The sequence below is a fragment of the Ornithorhynchus anatinus genome, chromosome 2 (genome assembly GCF_004115215.2).
Source record: "Ornithorhynchus anatinus isolate Pmale09 chromosome 2, mOrnAna1.pri.v4, whole genome shotgun sequence".
Taxonomy (NCBI): Eukaryota; Metazoa; Chordata; class Mammalia; order Monotremata; family Ornithorhynchidae; genus Ornithorhynchus; species Ornithorhynchus anatinus.
Window position 1 is genome coordinate 81,015,476 of NC_041729.1, and position 23,375 is coordinate 81,038,850.

The following is a 23,375-nucleotide window of genomic DNA, read 5'->3' on the forward strand; positions in this document are numbered from 1 at the left end:
TTCCTCCACGGCTTTAGAGACGGTGGTCACCAAGCAATCTATCAGTCGATCAGTGGTATTTATTAACCTTACTCTGTGCGGAGCACCGTACTAAGTGCTTAGGAGAGAACAACACAGTAGAATTGGTAGACATGATCCCAACCCTCAAGGAACTTGCAATCTAGTGAGGGAGACAGACTTTAAAATAGGAGGAGCGGAAGAGTGAAGGACATTTATGTAAGTGCTATGGGGCTGGGAGTGGGGTGAATATTAAAATGCTTAAGAGGTATAGATCCAAATGGCATAGGTGATGCAAAGGGTCGGGTGAATAGAGTGAGGAAGTGAGAGGTTAGTCAAAGAAGGCTTTGTGGAGGAGGTATGATTTCTGTAAGGCTTTGAAGTTGGGAAGAGTGGTGGTCTGTCAGCTATTAGTTTCTCCCCCACAGCTTTTTGGGCAGGACGGGGAGCCAGACATTGGGATCCAGAGTTGAAAACAAGATATGGCAGGGTATGGCCTTTACCCTGCCAACCTATGGGACTTCTCTCATTTTCAGTTGGCTGTGGGGTGAACCTAAGGTGCTCTCATGCCTGACAGCCTAGCTGCTTCCTTCTCTACAGCCAGTGGGGGTGAACTTCCTCCTCCTGTTGGTCTGGCATGCCACCGCTTCCAAAGTCAGCAAGCAGCATTGGCACCGGGAGCTGTCCTGCCAAGCAGGAGCTACCGTGGACAAAGAAGGGGATGGCTCCCCTCCAGGAATGCCAAAGGAAGTTATGCCTCCCTCACCCCTCGGGCCCTGGATCTGGACACAAGAGCAGCCTCTGACAAAGTCCAGCAGATTAATTTAGCAGTATAAAGGAAGAGGGCACTGCTTCTCGGGTTCTTGTTATCCTGGAGTCCCGGGAGGAGGGGCTGTCTACCCACTTTCCCCTCATCCTCCTCTTTCCCACTCAACTTAGGGGGTCCATAGGGCTCACATGACCATTGTTGCCCTTGAGTAAGGACGAGTGACAGCAGACTGAGGCTGTTCCCACGACGATAGTGAACACAGCTTGACCTAGTGCGTAGATCGCAGGCCCGGGAGTCAGAAGGACCTTGGTTCTAAGTCCTGGCTCCGCCACTTGTCTGTTGGATGACCTTTGGCAAGACATTTCACTTCTCTGTGTCTGTTACCTCATCTATAAAATGGGGACTAAGATTTTCAACCCCATGTGGGACATGGATTGGGTCCAACCTGACTACCTTCTATCTGCAGTTCTTAGAACAGTGTCAGCACAGAGTAAGCACTTAACATATATCATATTTAAAAAAATAGTAGATCCCCTGGCCGCCCTTGCAGGAGCAAGGTGGATGGATGGCCACTCCTCAAAGGAGTTTGAGGTGAGGGTGAGATAAATTGTACCACTTTTTGTTGGGTGCATCTCATATGTACCTTTTCCTTCCTCTCCATTTCTCTCTCCTCCTTCTTTCTTCCCTTCCCCTTTGTATTTCCCTTTATTTTTCTACTTCTTCTTTTTCTTCCCTCTCTCTTCTTCCTCTTAGTGCCGTACTCTCATGCTCGAATAAAAAAGTTGGTACTTTTGTGTAGTCCTTGAAAAGACAAGGAAGAAATTGAGGGCAGGGCAGGTAACATGTTTCGAACTTTTTTTTTGACTCTAAAACCTAAGTGTCTATTATGCTGCGAGGCTAGAGATTCAGTGACCAAATTAGGTGAAACTTTTTGTTATTGAAACTGACCCCAAGATTATTTGAAAGGTTAATAACATCCCCCCTGAAGTGGAGGTGCTTGAGTCAAGGAACCGGTGGGTCAGACAGATTGGCTGATGATTTCTGGCACAGATGCCCTCCTTGACACTTAGTGCATTGCTCTGTATACATTAAGCACTCGATAAATGCCACTGATTAGATTGATTGATCAGTGCCGTGGGTTGCAACAGCCTGACGAGATTAATTCAGTACAGCTAACCTCGAAGATTTAGTGCAGCTCCTGTTGGCATTATATTCCTCTCCCCCTAGAAAACACCAAGCATTTGATCCTCATCTTATCTTTTGTGATGGATGAACAAAAATCTGTTTTTCGTGTCTTTTCTAATTGTACTGGTTATTTTGTTGTTTAACTATTTCCATTATAGGGCTGATGGTCAATTTGGGCTATTTATGTGGTATGTCTCTTCTGGGATAATATATTTTGGACTTAATATTATTGTCTTTTTAAAATAGTCACCATTAAACAAAATGGCTTTATTATGAGTTTTGCTTTAAACCAAGAGCTTCCATGTTCTACAATTGGTTCTCTACAGCATTACACATTTCCTCACCCAGTGATAGTTATCTTCTAATTGAAAAACTCGATCTTATTAAAAAGAGAATAAGGACCAAGTTTATTACATGATGACTGAATATTGTTTTATGTTAGGGAAAATTGGTGAATTATTTCATTCCACCACAACCTACTGAAGGAAGCAAAAGGAATAATGCAAAGAAAGTGGAATTAAAATCAAGGGAAAAAATTCATTACCCCAGTAAGTATTCATGGAGACTAGTTGCATTTTTTTGTTTTGTTTTGCTTTGTTTTCTGAGATTACAGAAATGTACTCTTTCAGTGTTTTTTATGGTATAATCTTAAAACTCCTTATATGGGGAATCCTCCTTTTGTTCTTCAAGCTGACTATTCTTGCCAGAATTCAAATATCCATGAATAATTAATATACATTGATCTGATTTCATCTTGAAGAAACTCTTCCCTACAGAAACTTGAGATTGCCTTCTTTTTTGCACCATCTCGATCTGGTTTCCTTCTGGCTTTCTTTGGCATAGAACTTGAGTTGAAAGATAGTTTGGGGTATGTTACTGTGAGTATGTATCTTTTGTTTTGAATTTAAAAATAAGAAATCTTTTTATCCCTACAAAATAGATATAATTTTAAGCAGGCAAGTTAAAGTTTTCTTGTTGGAAAACTGATGGATTGCAAGGTGAGTATGAGTGGGATCGCTGTCAGTACAGGTTAGCATTTAAATAATCACTTTCTTATTGTGTTGAAAGCCTACTTTTCTTTTCAAATGCTTCTTATACTTTTTGCAGTTACCAAGCCTACAGTAAGCCTATAAATTGTTTTTCCGTAACCTCAGTTCATTGTGAGGATAGCTTGATCTTCTCTATTTTTGCATGTAGGTTTGAGAGTGATGATACTAACAGCTGTGAAAGAAATCAGTGTGAAGAAGGGAGTGTCTATCATTGCCATCTTTAAGTACATCAGTACCATATACAGGTATGATGTACAGAAAAACCGGCGGCTTCTCAAGAGAACTCTGGAAAAGTTGATTGCGGAGCATGTAGTGGAACAAGTCAAAGGTCATGGCTTGGCTGGATCTTTTAAGTTGGGAAAGAATTACACGGAGCAGCGGGGACGAGAAAAAAACAAAAAACAGGTAAAATGAATAAAAATTGAAATGATTCCAGGGGGCCAATGATCAAGTAACTTCCTACCTTCTAACCTGAAGTCACTGTAATAATAATAATAACTGTGGTATTTGTTAAGTGCCTAATATTCATTCAGTCATATTTATTGAGTGCTTACTGTGAGCAGAGCACTATATTAAGTGCTTGGAAAGTAATATGTGCCAGGCACTGTACTAAGCAGTGGGGTGGATAAACCACTTAATGTTGTTTGTGAATTCTGAATCTTCTTTAAGGGATTAACACTAAAAATGTAGACTGTCAATCCTTTCAGTGTTTTCTTGCTTTTTTGCTAAAAAATGAATGTTCTTACTGCAAGGATTGAGACTTCTAAATTTCCAAATTAAACAACCTCTTTGTTTTAATTACAAATCTCCAGAGTGGAGTGACGATTAACTTCATTCCCTTATCCCTCTTCAGGGAACGTGACTACATTCTGTTATATTGTACTCTCCCACGGGCTTAGTACAGTGCTTTGCACACAGTAACCACTCAATAAATACCTTTGTTTAGTTAATTGATTATGCTACAGACTTGGGTATTTTGTCGTATTTAAAGACAAGAGACTGATTTTTTTTTCCATAAGCAGAGATACTCGATTCTAGTTTTTCTTCTTTTTTTCTTCTTCTTCATCTCCTTCTTTGAAAAAAAGAAAAAAAGATCTTCCTCCCTCAGAATAGGCCATCAGTTTTAAAAATAACATATCTGAGCTTCTTAATTTTCATAGATCACAAAGTTTCCTGGCAACACTCACAAGACGCCCCCTCCTGAAGATGAAAAGGCCTCCAAAGAACCAGGGGCGCGGGACACAACTTCAAAAAAGAATCTTAGTGTAGCCTTGCACCTAGACATCACCTTTAAAGAGCATGACTACTGTGCTGTCACCAGGGCCCAACAAGGACTGACGAAAAAGCTGAAACAATATGGGAATAAGCGCAGAGCTGAAGATGTAAGCCCCGCTGATGTGCAGGCCCATCTCCCCATCACTGGTGGTGCCCCAGCTTCTCAGGAAATGGAAGTCAAACAAGAAAGTAACCTCAAGAACAGGGATCTAGAATCCCAGGTCCATGTGAGCAGCGGAGTGCCAAGCGCCCTCTCCGTATGCCCATTCAACCCGTCTGACTATCGTTTCGAATGCATCTGTGGTGAACTCGGCCTCGTGGACCATAAGGCTCGGGTTCAGTGCTTGAACTGTCACTTATGGCAGCATGCGGACTGTGTCAACTACAAGGAGGAACATTTGAACATCAAGCCCTTTTACTGTCCCCATTGTCTCGTTGCAATGAAACCAGTTTCCACAGGAGCAACTCTGATCATCTCTCCGAGCTCCATTTGCCACCAGTGGGTAGATGAGATCAACAGGCACGTGAGGTCGTCGTCTCTGCATGTCTTGGTAAAAACAATTTTGTCTTCCAAGGCGTGAGAACACTTGCTTGTCGTCCTCTAATTTTCAAAGTTATCATCAGTGCACTTAAATGAATAGCAGTAGTAGGAATAGCATGAAGGACCTACTCTGTGCAGAGCACTGAAGTGCAGAAAAAATGTATGGACTTGAGAATTAGACATGGTCCCTGTTCATCACGGGACTCTCAATCTGAGGATATAAGAGGGGAGAGGGGACTGGTGATATTGGGTGCATTTCACTGAGGAAATGATGTGATTGCTGGCTTTAGAGAGTATATATTTATAATTGAAGGCAGTATTGGTTTATCGTACACATTGAGTTTGTGTCTTCAAAATTCCCGAATTTTCTTGATTCTCCACTTCAAGTTCTTTGGATAAATAAGATGAAACAGCACTTTAGATTAGCATTATGTGCATTTCAATGAGAGGTTTATTATTTTTCCTTGACTTGTCTTATACCTGAGTGATTTTAAAGACATGTAAAAGTGAAGGGTTAGTGCTGCTAAATTGACAGTTAAAATATTTTTTAACATTTTAAGTAGGTTATAACAGTTTTTTTTTCCCCTGTTAAGAGTACGCCTCAATTTTTTATATTTATTTACCCTCTTTGGAACCCTTTTAGGGAGCCAAAATCTTAGCTAGCCTATTCGTACTTTCCACTAAAAGTACTTGGTTTAGAAAATGTCATGTTAGAATGAATAAGGATGCTAGAAACAATACAGGCAGTGAAAGTATTTGAATTGTAATGGTGCATATTTAATGGTCCTTAAGAATTCAATGCATATCAAATTCCTATTAGACTGAAAGATAGCCACAGCAGCGTGGCTTAGTGGAAAGAAACCAGGGCTTGGGAGTCAGAGATCTCAGGTCCTAATCTCGGCTCCTCCACTTATCAGCTGTGTGACTCTGGGCAAGTCACTTAACTTCTCTGTGCCTCAGATACTTCATCTGTAAAATGGGGATTAAGACTCTGAGCCCCACATGGGACAACCTGATTACCTTGTATCTACGCCAGCTCTTACAACAGTGCTTGGCACATAGTTAACAAAAGCCATCATTATTATTATTATTATTACACGAATGCCTGCAAGATGGGCGTATTTACCGATTAAGAATACTATAGCTTTCGTCGGAGACATTTTTGCCTCACGCAAGTCTTTACATTCTACTAAAAAGGGACATTTCCTTCTCCAAAGTTCTCTAGTTTATTTTTTTTTAACCAAGAGTTTTAAAACAAGTAAAATATAACATTTGGCACTCTGAAATGATTGTGCTCAGGTAGCAAAGTTTAATCGTATTCCAGATATATTTTTTGTAGCTATAAATGCAGTTTTCCTTTCCTTAGCAATCAGTCAGTGGTATTTATTGAGCACTTCATATGTGTAGAGGACTGTACTAAGAGCTAAGGGGAGAACAGTTCAACAGAGTCGATAGACATGTTCCCTTGCCCACAAGCAGCTTCCAGTCTAGTAGGGAAGACAAACAGTATAAATAAAGAAATCACCGAAGAAAGCTTTTTAACCTGATACCAGTAGACATACCCTCCTCTTTCTGAATGCCTACCACTATAGCTCTTTTTGCAGTTTTATTGTCTGGAACTATATTTGAGTGGGCACAGGGGAACATTAGTACTGTACGTCAACTATCGCGATTGAAGAGGGCACATCTATGTCAAGTGGGAATAAACCCATGTTTGTGCATTCGTTTCCATTCTCTGTCAATTCCAGTTATTATTGAAAGTCATCTTGGATTGCCTGGTGCAGGGGTGACAACCCTGGGCTGGGTTTTGGGGGTGATGTGTGCAGTAGGAGCCACTGACCTCCATGGAATTAGAACGGGCAGCTGCCCACCCTGCGCCACCCTTCTCGGTAAAAAGGGGTTGGCCGGAAGTTGGACCTGCTTCGGAATTTCTGGGTATGACTCTCTCCTGCCTTAGCCTCAGTCAGTGATGTTTACTGAGCGCTTCATCTGTGAAGAGCACTGAACTAGGAATACGAAGGCATAGTGGCTCAGTGGAAAGAGCCCGGGTTTGAGAATCAGAGGTCATGGATTCTAATCCCGGATCTGCCACTTGTCAGCTGTGTGACTGTGGGCAAGTCACTTAACTTCTCTGTGCCTGAGTCACCTCATCTGTAAAATGGGGATTAAGACTGTGAGCCTCACATGGGACAACCTGATTACCCTGTATCTACCCCAGCGCTTAGAACAGTGCTCTGCACATAGTAAGCGCTTAACAAATACCAACATTATTATTATTATTAGTCCCTGCCCTGAAGTAGCTTATAACTAAATCAGATAGACAGACATTAGAATAAATTACTATTTGAGGGAAAGCAGCTGAGTATAAGGATAAGAAACAGCATGGCCTAGTGGAAAGAGCGTAGCCCTGGGACTCAAGAGGATGTGGGTTCTAATCCTGGCTCTGCCACTGGCCTGCTTTGTGACCCTGGGCAAGTCGCTTAACTTCTCTGTGCCTCAGTTTCTTCATCAATACCTGTTCTCCTTCCCCCTTAGACTGAGTACTCTGTGTCTGGGATTGTGTCCCGCATGATTATCTTGTATCTTTCTCAGTATTTACTACAATGTTTGGCACGTAAGCACTTAACAAATACCAGTATCGTTGTCGCCATCAAGGACCTGTGCATCAATTCCCTGGAGATTAAGGGTGGGGAGTGTACCTCAGAGCTAAGGGGACACAAACTCAAGTATCCAGCTGACATAGTAGGAAGAGAAAATAAATTGGGAAGGATGAGAGGTTAGTCAGGGAAGACTTCCTAGGGGAGATGTGTTTTTAATAGATCTTTAAAGATGGAGAGAAGTAGTCTCCTGAATGAGGAAAGGGAGAGAGTTACAGGCAGAAGGACTGATGGCAAGAACGATAAGTGAAGCCTAGTGAGTAGGCTGTTAGAGGAGTGAAATATGTGGGCTGGTTGTAGCGGAAGGGGGCTAGATAAGTAGGTTGGGTAGAGAGAGAGCTGATTAAGTGCTGTAAAGCTGATGGTGAGGAATTTCTGCTTGATGCATAGATGGATGGACAACCATTGTAGGTATTTGAGGAGGGAAGATGTGTGCACTGTCTTTTTGTGGTTTTTTTTTTTAGAAAAAACAGTGATGAGTGAGGCAGGGAGGTCAGCGAGGACGTTGCATTACTCGAGGCAGGATATGACAAGTACTTGGACCAACATGGTAGCAATTTGGATGGAGAAGGAGGGCCGAATTCTGGAGATGTGCAGGTGGAAAGAGTTCTGTTTTGGACATGTGGAGATTGAGCTGCCTGCACAACTTCCGTGGAGAGAAGTCAGAGCTGGAGAGGTAGATTTGGGAGTCATCTTCCAGCAGGAAATGGGCATTCAGAACCATGGCAGCCTCAAGTGGAGAATGGGTGGGTCAACAAGCTTTAACATCGTTCTGTAAGTGTTCTCCCAGCCCTGGGTGTATCAATGATTTCCTTTCACCATTTGGCATGTGTTAGTACACTGCCATTTCCCTGATTGTGTGTGCATGTCTGCGTGACCAGCTCCATGATCTGTATGTATGTGTTGGTGTGTGCATGGCTGCCTGTCCACCTATCTGACCCCATGTGTGTTCATGTGAGTGTGTGTTTTTGTCCACCAGATGTGTTAAGGTTCTCATTTTTTACCTTAGCTCCACTCCTAGTACGCTAAGCACTTTTTACAGTGCTCTGCACACAGAAAGTGCTCAGTAAATACCATTGATTGATTGATATCCATGTCCTCAAAATTTAAAGCTGACACCCCTGATCTGGGGAATTTCTTTTCTTTTTTTTCTATGGTAAAGTTCCAATTGAACATGAGAAGAAGCAACCGCTTCTTCAGTTCTCAATGATGCTGCGTTGGAAGTCAGAGACCCCAGTGTTCTTGCCCACTGTAGGCCCAAAGCTGGCTAATGCAGAACATGCTGCAGGAGCTGTAATTTTAATTACTATAGAAGTATTGCTTTAAGGTATCCCGCTACTGCCCTTTTCTGCTCGGGGTGGGAGGTTTGCTAGAGTTAGCACCTAGGGGAAATCCATTAGGGATTTTGCCTTCTTTTTTGTAAGTCCTCTGAAGATCATATATAAATCCTGGATCGTAGAAGTGCATTTCACATTGTGAAATTCGATTTAAATATTTGAGTTATCTCCGCAACTCTTACATTCTTGCAAAAAACATGAATGTACTTGAAAAGCTAAAGCATACCGCTGTTCTCATTAGGAAGTCTGAGTAATCTCTCCCCCGATTAGACTGTAAGCCCGTCATTGGGCAGAGATTGTCTCTATCTGTTGCCGAATTATACGTTTCAAGCACTTAGTACAGTGCTCTGGTACTCAATAAATATGATTGAATGAATGAATGAGTACAGTATTTGTCTTAATGCTGATTATTTTGAATCCAGGTATACCAAGGGGTGAAGAAACATGGCTTCCTGCAGCCTCACATGTTGGCCGAACAGGATATCGTGATCACTACGTATGATGTCCTCCGGTCAGAACTGAACTACGTGGACATCCCCCACAGCAATAGTGAAGACGGACGTCGCTTCCGGAATCAGAAGCGATACATGGCCACCCCCAGCCCTCTGGTGGCAGTGGAGTGGTGGAGAATCTGCCTCGACGAAGCCCAGATGGTAGAGTGCACCACTGCCAAAGTAAGAAACTAGTGGAACAGCTCTGGGGCCTGGCTTGACCGGCATTTAATTTTCAGACAACTGCCATTCCTTCCCTGCTGTGTCCCTCTTGGGTTGTCTTTCAGAAGTAATATCCAGTTAAAGCTCTGTTTGTCGGTAGGCTGGGGAAGGGGGAGGTACCAGCTAGTCACAGTTTCCAGTTTCTTAAGAATTAGGCCTGTTCCACAAACCATTCCCAGGAGGAGGCAGTGCGAAGGTTTCCAGAGGGTTAGTGAGAGCCACGTAATTAGGAATTTACTTCCTCTAGAAACCTGTCAGCCCAAGGAGAATGGCTATGGGGAAGAACTACTCACTGATGAGTTGAATCATGGCCCTACTGAAGTTCAGCTCTTGGTTCAGCCTCTGGTAATCCTGCCCATCATAGGCACTGGAGCTGTTTTAAGAGCAATGACTGTTTGCTAATCTATCTCATTAATAATGATAATAATAATAAATTATGGTATTTGGTAAGTGCTTCCTATGTGCCAGGTACTGTGGTAAGTGTTGGGAAAGGGTACAAGCAAATCGGGCTGGTCATGGTCCCTGTCCCATGTAATAATAATAATAATAATGGTATTTGTTAGGTGCTTACTATGTGCCAAACACTGTTCTAAGTGCTGGGTAGTTACAAGGTAATCAGGTTATCCCACGTGGGACTCAGAATCTTAATCCCCATTTTACAGATGAGGTAACTGAGGCACAGAGAAGTTAAGTGGCTTGCCCAAGGTCACACAGCAGACAAGTGGCAGAGCCAGGATTAGAACCCACATCCTCTTGACTCCCAAGCCCCTGCTCTTGCTACTAAGTCATGTGGGCTCAGTCTTCTTGTGCTCCCCTGTTGTCTACCCCTTACCGCTCAAGATAGTGCTTGGCACATAGTAACTAAGTGCTTAACAAATACCATCATTATTATTATTTTCCTTGTTAGAAGTCCCTAGAAAGAGATTATGCAAATGGATTTAGAGCATCCCACACAACTTGACTGAACTCACCTCCTTTGTGCCTCCTGAATAGGACCAGAGTGGATCCCTAGGGGCTCACTTGACCCTGATTGTTCTTGTACTGGAGATGGCAGAAGTGCCAGTAGAGCTTACCCATTTGGTAAAGTGCCAGAAATAAAAGCCTTTTGTGGGAGTTTGGAGAAGTATATTGTATATTTTCCAGTTTGGGGTATTTCAGGATGAGATCTGCAAGGCAATTTGAAATCTCTTCAGTAGAGTCACCACCGATGATTTAGAGACATGAGTCATGCTCTATACAGTGCTCAGTAGATTTCAACAAGATGTCAGCCTGTAATGAAATAAAGAGAAAAATCCTACCCTCTGTCAACTATGGAAGACCATTAGGTAGATTCTAGCAGCGTTGACCAAGACTGACAATTATTTTTAGTTATTCAGCCTTAGCGAGGCAAAATGGAAACAAAATATGACAGTGTTAGAGCACTATTGTGTTTTATGGTCAGTTTTTGTTTTTGGTGGGTAGTTATACTTTTCTCTTATTTGGTATACTGATTTATTTGGAATATTATAACCAGTAGGAATAATCTCAACAGAATTGGAGACTAAATATCTGACCTAGAATGTGAGACTTAAATATATATATATATATACACACATAATCTATATATAGTGAGAGAAAAGGACAGACAGAGACAGCTCTGGTTTTGAGGAAGGAGCTTGAGTAATCTGCCCAGAGCAGATTCTGCACTAGCTAACCCAGGGCAAGTGCTAAAATCAATCAATCAATCCATCAATTGCATTTAATGAGTTCTTACTGTGTGCAGAGTACTGTACTAAGCCATTGGAAGAGTACAATATAACAGAGTTGGTAAACATATTCCCTGACCACAGGGAGCATGCAGTCAAAGAGTGGTATTTATTGGGCACCTATTATGTGCAGAGCACTTTACTAGATGCTTGGAAAAATGCACCAGAAGCAAGCAAATTATTTACAAAGAGTGGAAGCAGGGGTAAGAAAAAGAATATGAAGATAATAGCAGAATAATTTAAGCCCTAGTTCTGACCCCAAACAAATCAGATTTTTGTCTCTTTGCTTCTTCCGTGACCTCCCCTTAGCCTGTAAGGCCTATGTGGGACAGGGGCTATGTCTAGCCTTATTATCTTGTATTTATCCCAATGCTTAGTAAGGGGCTTGGCACGTAATCAATACTTAACTAAAACCACAATTATCATCATTATTATTATTATTATTATTGTCGTTATCATTGCAACCTCTTAAAATTGGTGGTCCCTAGTATTAGCTCTATCAAAACTGTCGCATATTCCCTGAAGTTATTTCAGGGAACAAGCTTCTTTCTGAATTCATTGTTTCTCTGTCTACCCTTTCTCATTCCTGTCTCCTTTCATCAGGCTGCTGAAATGGCTCTGCGCTTGAGTGGAATCAATCGGTGGTGTGTCAGTGGTACTCCAGTGCAGAGAGGATTAGAAGGTGAAATGCTGTTTGTATGATTTCTTCCTTTTGTATTAAGAGGGAATGAGTTGCAGAGGCTTATCTTGAAGGCATTTGGATTTTCAACCCTTCTGGTACACTGCAAAAACCACAGTCCCCTATTTAAGTTTCAGAGTTTTTGTCTCACATATAGACTTTTTTTTGTCTAATAAATTCAGTTTATATATTTTTAAAAGGCTAAGTGGTCACATCCTTAGATAATTCAGAATTACGTAATCTCCCCATCACTGGAGAGTTGTGTATTGAGGATGTAAAAGCTAACCAGACAGATCATCTGAATGCATGGTTCTGAAGGACTTGGGAGATGCTGTGTTGCAAAGATGCGTTCAAACTTAGAATACCCTTTTCACCATTTCACACTACTGAGTAATCCCCACCCAGCCGGCTAACTTCAGTTTCAAGTGGTCTGCATATTTAAATTAGCATCTGGAGCAAATGTTAAAGCAGCCTTTTAAGTAGTGCCTGCTTGAAAGGTAATGATTTATCCCAGGGGAGAGCCCTTTGGGTTTGGGGGTATGTGACCAGGCACAATTAGCTTGAGACTGGATAGTGGGACATCCTCAGAGTAAGGCTCCAGGTTTGTGGAAAGACACTCAGTAATACTGCTTTATTACCTCTGCTACCAAGGGGAGAAATGGAGTGAATTTTTCCTGGTCCTAGGAATGTTGCTTTTCTCTGTATAAGTTGTGATTCTCAAACTAATTGGTATAAAAACTGCTGTTGATTGAGATCTGCCTAGTTTCTTTTTTTAGTCTTTAAAGTATTCAGGTTGCTGAATTCGGGTTTCATTCCTACCCCATGAGGTTCAAGCAATGGAGAGAGTTTCTAAATTTATATAATCACTTCTGCAGATTTCTTAATAAAATGGTTTCAGAAGTTGAAAGCAATTTGTATCAAGAGCAAAAACAAACTTTTTTTCAGACTTTGATTTAGCCCCTTCTCTTTTGTTCCAGGAAGAAACCTTATTCATTCAGTCAGTGGTATTTATTGAGAACTTACCGTGTGCAGGCCACTGTACTAAGCACTTGGGAGAGTACAGTACAACAATAAATAGACACATTCCCTGCCCACAATTAGCTTACAGAGTAGAGCAGGGGAGGCAGACATCAATATAAATAAATGATAGATATCTACATGAATGCTGTGGGACTGGGAGGGAGTAATAACAGAGGGAGCAAGTTGGGGCAGCCCAGAAGGGAGTAGGAGAAGAGGAAAGTGGGTGCTTAGGGAAGGCCTCTTAGAGGAGATGTGCCTTCAATAAGTTTCTGAAGTGGGGAAGAGTAATATTTGAGGAGGGAGGGCATATCAGGCCAGAGGCTGGATGTGGGTGAGAGGTCAGCAGCAAGATAGGTGCCATCGAGGCCCAGAGAGAAGGTTCGCATTAGAGGAGTGAAGTGCTCCACTTCAAAAAATGCCCTAAGACCTTGTAGTGTAACAGCTGCAATAACTTCTGTTTCAGCCTTTTTAGGAGAGGAGCAATCAAAAGCTCACCTAATAATGGTATTTGTTAAACACCTATTATGTATTATGCACTATATTACCCTGGAGTAGATCCAAAATAATGAAGTCTGGCACAATCCCTGTCGCATATGAGGATCACAGTCTAAGGGGGAGAGGGGACAGGTATTTCATCTCCATTTTACAAATGAAGAAACTGAGGCACAAGAGAAATTAAGTGACTTACCCAAGATCACACAGCAGGCATCCGGAAAAGCTAATAAACTGGTTTTAGATATTGGAGACCTTTGGCTTTCCTAGATCAGTGATGATAATGATTATTTTTCTGCAAATCCTGTTCATCCCTAACAAATTCTCAACTGATTTTTTCCTTAAGGGTTATCAGAAATTTTGCTCCTCTAGCAACAGTACTCTACAGGTCTTTTTTTTTTCTGTCTTTCTATTGCTTTAGTGGTTTGTTTCACCTGTCCGTTATGTGCTTGTCACCAGTACCCTCTCCCAACTTCTGTTTTTCAGATTTTGAGCCTCCCCACTCGAGGGCCATTGACCGTGTTTAATTCTGCATGTATATTTTTCCCAGCGCTTAGTACAGTGCTCTGTATACAGTAAACATTTAATAAGTATTACTAATACAGCTCTGTCGAAGTGCAAGTTTCAGCTGGTTATCCTCTGTGTTAAAGCTTTCCACGGTCTGGTATGGTACAAGTTTCCGTGACTGTTGATTTGTGCTGTTTTACATCTAAAGCAGTTCAGGGAATACTTCTTACAGTTTGGGGATCAGAGACTAAAAACGTTCTTGTGACTCATGATTAGGACTTAACTAGTGGGAAGCAGGTTGGCCTAGTGATAGTGCACTGGTCTGGGAGTCAGAAGGACCTGCGTTTTAATGCTGGCTCCACCACTTGCTGCTCTGTGATCTTGGACAAGTCACTCCTCTGTGCCTCAGTTACCTCATCTGTAAAATGGGGATTAAGACCGAGCCCCACATGGGACATGGACTGTGTCCAACCTGACTAGCTCGGATTGACCCCAGCGCTTAGCACAGTGCCTGGCCCAAAATAAGTGCTTAACAAGTACAGTAAAAAAAAAAAAAGTAGATTAGCATCTTGCAGTTCACCTCTTAATTTAATTTTACTAGTAGCTGCTCTATTTGTACCTACCGGATAATTTAGATGTCACTGAGCCAAAACAGTCTAGCAAACAAATGCTGAAATACTCCCTGTAATTAAAATTCAGAACTGTCGTGAGCTCATTTTTCCTGGTTGCCTATTCTACAGAGCATGACTCTCTTGTCATGCACCTTTTTCAGAAAGGAGATGTATCCTTGATGTTTTCTTTTTATTTCACAGCCTCTGTAGTAACTCCAGTGCCATCAACATGTAAAATAGGCTCCTAGTTTGGGTTTTAACCATCGGGAACCCACTTTACATACACACAGTGCTGAGACTATTTATCTTACCACTGGTGTCATAAATAATTTCCAGGCAATTACAGGCCCAGAGAGCTGTCTCGGTTGTTGTCGCTGCAGTCTGTTCTTGCTCTGCATTGTTACATAAAATGAATCAACTTCATCGATGTTTAGTGTAAAGGACTGATTATACGGCAGTTAATTGAATTTGGTAGATTTGCAGGGTTTGACACATCATTGGTAGAGACACCTGCAAACGGGTTTGATGGGATTGTAGAGAGTTCTTTGCCTCCTATGATTGAAAGCTGGCTATGCATGTTTAGAGGTGAAAGCTTGCCATACTTTTGTTGTTCAGGATTTCGGTATGCTTCTCAGCCAGACAGGAACTTTAAAATAAGAAAGCTGAACAGCATGAGACATTTGAATGGGAATTTGGTTGTAGAATAAGTGAAAATTACCCACAATAGTCTTTGTGTGAAAATAGGAGCAAAGACTCCTTGGTTCTGGAACGATTGAGGGAATTGCTGCAGTTTAGGAGACTTTTTTTTCTCCTGTTTTCCCAGAATTCTTGCTCAGCATGCAAGTTTCCAGAATGAGGGTCTTTTTAAAGTGGCTAATAATAAATTCATTATTTATTATTAGTATTAGTATTTATTGAGCGCTTACGATGTGCAGAGCACTGTACTAAGTGCTTGGAATGTACAATTCAGCAACAGACAGAGACAATCCCTGCCCATTGACAGGCTTACAGTCTGATCACGGCTAATATGATTAAACTTAAAATGCTCTTCTCCCCAAGTACCTTCTTAAAACAAATACTTCTTAAAACTCCAAGTAAGATGACTTGATGTCAAAATCATTTGTTTAGCACAACGTAACTACTGCCCCACTTTCAGTTGAACAGATGCCTATTCAAATCTCCCCACCTCAGTGTGTTGGTAGTATTGATTGTGTTAGCCAAAGGTGGTTAGATGGAGTTTATTATCCTTATGTTAATGGTTGAGGCTGTTTGGCAGTAATTCTCTTCTCTGCTGTAGCGATTCCTTTTCTATGGTTTGGACATTCATTCTTCCTCACTAATCTTCTCCTGGGGACATTTATTGGACTGTAACTCTAACTCCATTTATACGTTTGGGGTCATTTGGAGAGATTCTGGTGATGTTGCTGAATTTTCACCAGTGTTCTGACAGAACATTTCATCCAAGATACCAGTGTTATTTATAGACAAGAGCATCACCCAATGAATAGCAAGCCCAAGTGGCCTGAGAGTCAGAAGGACCTGGGTTCTAATCCCCGCTCTGCCACGTATCTGCTGTGTGACCTTGGGCAAGTCATTTCACTTCCTCTGTGCTTGTTACCTCATCTGTAAAATGGGGATTGAGACTGTGAGCCTCATGTGGGACAGTGACTGTGTCCCATCTGATTAGCTCGTACTCACCCCAGCACTTACTACAGTGCCTGGCACATAGTAAGCGCTTAACAAATACCACAGTTTATTATCATTATTATTATTAATTAGTAACATTAACAGTATTAATGTAGAAGCAGCGTGGCTCAGTGGAAAGAGCACGGGCTTTGGAGTCAGAGGTTATGGGTTCGAATACCAGCTCCACCACTTGTCAGCTGTGTGACTGTGGGCAAGTCACTTAACTTCTCTGTGCCTCAGTTACCTCATCTGTAAAATGGGGATTAAGACTGTGAACCCCACGTGGGACAACCTGATTCCCTTGTGTCTACCCCAGCGCTTAGAACAGTGCTCTGCACATAGTAAGCGCTTAACAAATACCAACATTATTATTATTAATGTTTTCCTCCACTTTCGCAGTACCTGTCCCAAGAAGAGATTGGGGAAAACAAATTGACTGGGACCAATCAGATGTGACAGTTGTAGAAGGAGGAAGTCATGCAATGTGGAGAATCTATGTTGTTCTTCGCCACAGAGGTTTTCAGCCTGAGTGGAACTAGACTTGTAGTTGGTTCATCTCTTTCTAAGTACATCTTTTGGCATTTCTTGATTTACCAGGTCTTGACCATTTCTGTCTGATGAAGGAACTCAGGCTTTGAGATCCTCCCATTTGAGGAATTGAAATCTTCTCTGTGGTATCGGCAGATTCCCTTGAATGCCACCCAGAAATATGTAGGATCATCCAATGGCATTTGAGCACTAATGTGCAGACTATTTTACCAAGCACTTGGAAGAGTTCGGTACAACAGAGTCGGCAGACACATTCCCTGACTCTAAGAAGCTTACATCATCTACCTGGAAACCTGGAAAAGTCTGAGTCAGTTTTGAAGCAGTTGGTATCATAATGCATTTTGTTGTGGGAGGAGAAAGTCTTCTCAGAATAGCAGGGACCATGGTCAGTTTGTACTGGAGTCACTTGAAGAATCGGGACCAATCATCTGCCTAAACGATTGTCTAGAAGTGACCTTGCCTTCCGTGGGGTGGAATAGGAATATCTAAAGGCAAATATGCAACAGCATGGTTGATGGTTGGACCTAGGATGCACATTTTAGCATAGGGTGGAACTTTAATATATCTGCTACGGAATCACCAATAAGTCAGCCTTCATTTTGAGTAATATTGGAAAATTCCAATTATGCAGATGCTATTGCTGCTTTCCACCCTGCTCTTCCAAATGTAAATGCCTTTTGATCTGCGGTCAGGTTATCTTTGAACTCTAATCTGCCAGCCCTAGTGCTATCAAGGGAACTAGCAGAAGCATGGACACTTTCAGAGTTTAATCTAAATGGTGCAGAGGGAGTTGTGTTAGCACAGGTCATTTTTGTTTTTGTTATTTTTCCCTTAGGCAGCCATTCTTTTCCCTGGAATAATCTTCCTTTTCTGATTCAAGGAAACCTCTGTGGCTCTGTGTGTTTGTGAGTAGATTTTACTTTTTCATCCCACAGCGTGGCTTGATCCAGTTTCTGAGTCCCTGGTACCCATACTTTCAGTACCAGGGATCAACATGGTTGGAAAAGTAAAAGCTTGGGCAGGAGATAGATATAAGCAGTTAAAACCATCTTTCAGTTATGTATTGAGCTTAGTGGATAGAGCATGGACCTAGGAGTCAGAAGACTGTGGGTTCTAATCCTGCCTCCACCACTTGTCTGTTGTGTGACCTTGGACAAATCATTTCTCTGTGCCTCAGTGATTTCATCTATAAAATGGGGATTGAGACTGTGAACCCCATGTGAGTCAGTGACTCTGTCCATCGCGATTTCCTTGTATCCACCCCAATACTTAATTCAGTGCCTCACACATTATAAGCACTTAACAAATACCATAAAAGTAGGATGAAGGAAAATAGTGTCTCCCCTCGCTGCCATCCCCGACACACACCCTTAATAAATAGGAGTTAAACTTAGATGTGAAAAATAGTTTCTTGAGGAAACACTGGACTAGGCTACTGAGGGAGGATATAGAGTCTCCATTCCTGGGTAGTTGCTAAGAAAATAGACAAGTATCTCTCCTGGTTCGTATATTCATCTGTCTGAAGGCAGAGGAGTGGACTAGGTGATTGTCCAGATATCTTCCAACTCTATTATCTGATGATCTCCATATTTTTGGTGTGGTATTCCTTAATAAATATGCCTCTGGTATCCCTTAGGAGAATTTTAGCTGCTAAACTTCTGTTAGTGTTGAAATGAGTTTTGTACCATGGGCAATTGGGCGCATTTCAGATAAATTGTATAATAAATACACAACATGTTCAGCTTGTGTTTTGATATTGTAAGCTCCCTGAAGCAAAGGCCTGTCTAATCTATATTTTATCTCTGGAAAAGTGCTATGTGCTATAAATAATGATGAATAATTTACACACAAAAATTCCTGCAAAAGCGGGTCTTCTAAGTGGTGACAGAGAAATATATAAACAGCTCTACTGTTGGGTTTTGTTTCAGATCTGTATGGGTTAGTGCTATTTCTTGGCGTGGATCCTTACTGGGTCAAGCACTGGTGGGATCAACTTCTGTATCGACCTTATTGCCGAAGAAATCCTCAACCCCTCTACAGTCTTATTGCTAAAATAATGTGGAGATCTGCGAAGAAAGATGTGATTGACCAGGTGAGTAGGTTTTTTCCCCTGCCTTGGGGAGTGGGGAGGGGAAGAGTATTTCAGAAAAACAAATGAAGGCCAAGGGAGAGGGAGAGTGTACTGGTGAAAAAACAGATTCCTCTGGTTTGTTCTCCTTTACCCAGATCCAGATTCCCCCACAGACAGAGGATGTACACTGGCTTCACTTTTCTCCCGTGGAGAGACATTTCTATCACCGTCAGCATGAGGTTTGCTGTCAGGATGCCCTGGCCAAGCTCCGGAAGATTTCCGACTGGGCTCTGAAGCTTAGCAGCCTGGACAGGAGGACGGTCACTTCTATTCTGTACCCACTGTTGAGGCTGAGGCAGGCCTGCTGCCATCCTCAGGCTGTTCGTGGAGAGTTCCTGCCCCTGCAGAAAAGGTTTCCTTTGATTTTCTTTATATGGCTACGTCTGTGGTTCCTAACATAGGGAAGCAGTGTGGCCTAGTGGAAAGAGTAAGGGCCTGGGTGTCAGAGCACCTGGGTTCTAATGCTGGCTCCACCACTTGTCTGTTTGACCTTGGGCGAGTTACTTTTCTTCTCTGGGCTTCAGTTCTCTCATCTGAGGGATTCAGTACCTGTTCTCCCTCCAACTTAGACTGTGAGGCCCAAGTGGGACCTTATTAGCTTGTATCCACCACAGTGTGGAGTACAGGGCCAGGCACATCATAAGTTCTTAATAAATACATTTATCATCATTATTATTATTGTAGCACAGAAAAGGATAATTATCTTATTTTTTAAATGACTAATTTTCCAGACAGAAAATGCTTTTTGATACTATGCTAATCATCTAGTTAGAAAAGCATTAAGAAGAGAGTTTTACAAAATGGGGGCTCTCCAAAGTGTGGTCGATGTTAATCAACTACCACAGGATGCTACCCAGAAGAAAATGTATTGATAAAGCTGCTAGTTTGAAGAAGTTTTCCGAACCAAGATCGCTTCATGGATAATGACTGTTCAATAATACATATTAGCTGCCCACCTGTTCGCAGAGTATTATGTTAGACACCAGGGGAATTTCAAGGCTCAGTCCTTGCTCTGAAGGAACATATGTTCTTCTGGGAAAAAGTTTTATTCTTCTGCCTAAAATACATTAAAATTCTATATGAAAATCTCTTTTCTCTGTAGATAGCTGTATGCAACACAACCTGAAAGACATAAAAGTTAATGAGAGCCCAAGCACACATATCCAGTATATTTTACCATCTTTGGGGGATTATTGATGCCCTAATAATGTGATGAGGCTTCCTGTCACAGAGTGACAGATGAGCCTAAGTCCAGTGGTGATGACTTCAGGATCGAGAACCTGCACACTTTCATTCTTGCCCTGCCAGTCCTGTTCCCTCTGGGGTAGTCAATGCATCAAGCAAGTTGGGGCAGCAAGTTGCGAAATGTGCATGAGGATTTTATGTACAAAACCCATTTGTGACCACAATAGATGGCAGTGCTGTGTCAGTGTACCTTAGAGCAGTAGACTCTTGCCAGGGTAGCCACTGTTGTTTTCCCTGCCAGCGTTAAGCACCTAGTTTTCAGGATTTCTGCTGGGTCTGTCTACCACATGAGACATCAAGTGGTTTGGCAGTGGTGGGTAAGAATTCTGATAGCAGAATTCCAGCAGGCATTCCTTTACTGGGACGCGTTTGCATCTCACCTCAACCCCATCACAGTGCGGCATGGGTCAGCCTTTGTGGGGTGACCTGATGAACTAGTATTTTTGTTTTTAAAAATTTTTGCTTTGTTTCCCAAAACTAAAGCAAAACCAGCAGGCTGATGAGATTTTTCCACTCTAGGTCATCATAGTTAGAATGACTTTGCATTTATGCTCTATTTCAATCATTAACTTCTAATTAGATCCAGTTCCTCATTAACACAGCATAAGTTAAATTCATTGTCAGGATAATGAAGAAAGCCGGGAACAAAATCCTAGCCTTATATCAGTTCAACATAAAATATCTAATTACTGAGGAAAAATTGTCAGTTCATTGTACAAGAGAGGCTTAGGTAGTAGAAGGATTTACTGAGCCCTCTCAGTAGTAGTAATAGTATTTATTGAGGACTTACTAGGTGAAGACTGTGTTGCTAAGGGAATTACAAACAAGTGTTAGAAGCGGGTAACACTGTAATGGGTGAGGTGGACCTAAAAACATTGACAAATAGAATAATCAGAGAAAGTAATTGAATGGAGACTTTAGGAGTTCAGGATCAGACCAAGGTTGTGGGATTCTGGGAACAGGGAGACTGCTGGTGGTGATATTGAGGGAGATGGGGAAATTTCCATTCCTACAACACCCTTAAAACCCTTTCTCTGAAGTGGCTCCATCATTCCTTGCTGAAGAAGTAGTGGGATAAACTGTGGGTCACTCAAAAGCCACGAGCAACTAACTTTTCCTTCTTTATAGAGCCATAACTGCAGACCCCCGAGGAAGGCCAACCTAGGGTTTTATAACAGAACTCAATTCTCTTGTCTGTACAAAGTGATACCCCCCCATGTTGTTAATGATGATGATGATAATAATGATAATAATGGCATTAGGTGCTTACCATGTGTCAAGTACTATCCTAAACTCTGGATTGGATACAGAATAATCAGGCTCCACATGGGGTTCACAGTCTAAGTAGGGAGAAGAATCCCCATTTTGCTGTTGAAGGAACTGAGGCACAGAAAAGTTACACAGCAGGTAAATGGTGGAGCTGGGATTAGAACCCAGGTCCTCTGACACCCAGGCCTGTGCTCCTTCTACTAGGTCACACTGCTTCTCATGTTATGCTTATCTCTTGCCTAGAAGTAAAATATCCCTCTTCCTTTATCCTCACTCACTTGCCTCTACTGTTACCTATAGAAACCTTAGTTTTTCCTAGATTTCTACCCTGGCACTTCTTCTGAGGTGCGAGGTGCTGACAGAAGCAGAGTGAAATCGCCAAGGGTGGTGTTAATATCATCAGTCTCACTCTGTCATGTCTGCCAGAAATCCTAAGGAAGTGTTAGATGCATCAGCAGCATCACAGAGCTGTCCTTTCTAGTGGGATTTTGTCCTTCCTCTCTCCATATCTCCCACTCTCTCCCCCCTCTTTCCTCCTCCCTTTCCACAGTCATACACAGTACCATTTTTTAAAAGATATTAGCTAGGACAGCTCTTGATCAGAGAACCTCAAACAGCCCTACTAGAGCACAAATGTTGTGCTGTTAAATGTGCCAAATGGGACTTAAAACTGCATTGATTTAGCAGTAGTGTTTCTGGGGGGTGGCAGTTAAGTGGAAGAGAAAGAACAAACTGGCTACAATTCTGAAAAGCAAAAAAAAATCTTAAGAAGAAGACTCCTCTCTGGCATTGTATTGATTTGATTCTTTCCTATAATAATCCTCTCTGATGCTTCAGTAGGCCATACCTGAAATAATGGGCAAAACGATTTGGCCCAAGACTTCTGTGTGCATTCAAATAAACAAAGAAACCTTTGCCAAGGATTCCTTGATGAATAGGAGAATCAGAGTTGAAATAAGGAAACTGACAATGCAACGTGTTCTGTGGTGGTGTTAAATCTTCTCATTCCCCAACAAAAGCAATTTCATCAGTTGCCAGAAAATAATGACCCCTTTTTTATCTTGGGATGGAATCCTTTAGGAGTATGCTTACTCCTACATTTCGGTTGTAATGGGTCTGTTCCTAGTACTTAGTGAAATTAAATTATCAGTGGTAGGTGATTAAAGGTTAATTTGTAGATGTTTGTATTGCTCTTAAAAGAGGGGTCTTTGGTACACTAAAAAGGAAGAAAATAATGTTTGCTTTGCCCAATTTGTTATAAGCTTCTGAGAAGCAGCGTGGCTCAGTGGAAAGAGCCCGGGCTTTGGAGTCAGAGGTCATGGGTTCAAATCCCAGCTCCGCCACTTGTCAGCTGTGTGACTTTGGGCAAGTCACTTAACTTCTCGGTGCCTCAGTTACCTCATCTGTAAAATGGGGATTAAGACTGTGAGCCCCACGTGGGACAACCTGATTCCCCTGTGTCTACCCCAGCGCTTAGAACAGTGCTCGGCACATAGTAAGCGCTTAACAAATACCAACATTATTATTATTATTATAAGCCAGCATGTGAACTTCTAATGATGTTCCACAGAAATGAAAACCAGTTGTCCTTTATTTACATTATATTTAGATGCATAGATGTAGAGATGAGAAGCAGTGTGGAAAGAGCCTGGGCCTGAGAGTCAGAGGACCTGGGTTCTAATGTTGGATCTGCCATGTGCCTGCTCTGTGACCCGGGGCACGTCACTTAACTTCTCTATGCCTCAGTTCCCTCATCTCCAAAATGACGATCCAGTACCTGTCTTCTCTTCGACCTAGACTGTGGGACCTAATCATTTTGTTTCTACCCCAGCACATAGTGTACTGCTTGGTTGATAGTGAGTGTTGAACAAGTACCACAATTATATGTCTCTATAGAGATTGGAGGTGACATCATTTT

The 23,375-nt window shown here is 41.9% G+C and overlaps 1 protein-coding gene across 1 annotated transcript in view; it reads left to right on the forward strand.

The window, feature by feature from the left end:
* The window catches only part of SHPRH (SNF2 histone linker PHD RING helicase), a 131,788-nt gene that overhangs the window by 33,873 nt on the left and 74,540 nt on the right, over positions 1-23,375 (forward strand). Inside the window, exons 7-13 of the mRNA XM_029056420.2 lie at positions 2,394-2,499; positions 3,149-3,405; positions 4,161-4,826; positions 9,233-9,484; positions 11,872-11,950; positions 18,741-18,904; positions 19,039-19,295. Of these exons, the coding sequence (XP_028912253.1) occupies positions 2,394-2,499; positions 3,149-3,405; positions 4,161-4,826; positions 9,233-9,484; positions 11,872-11,950; positions 18,741-18,904; positions 19,039-19,295 (1,781 nt within the window). The remainder of the gene's footprint in view (positions 1-2,393; positions 2,500-3,148; positions 3,406-4,160; positions 4,827-9,232; positions 9,485-11,871; positions 11,951-18,740; positions 18,905-19,038; positions 19,296-23,375) is intronic.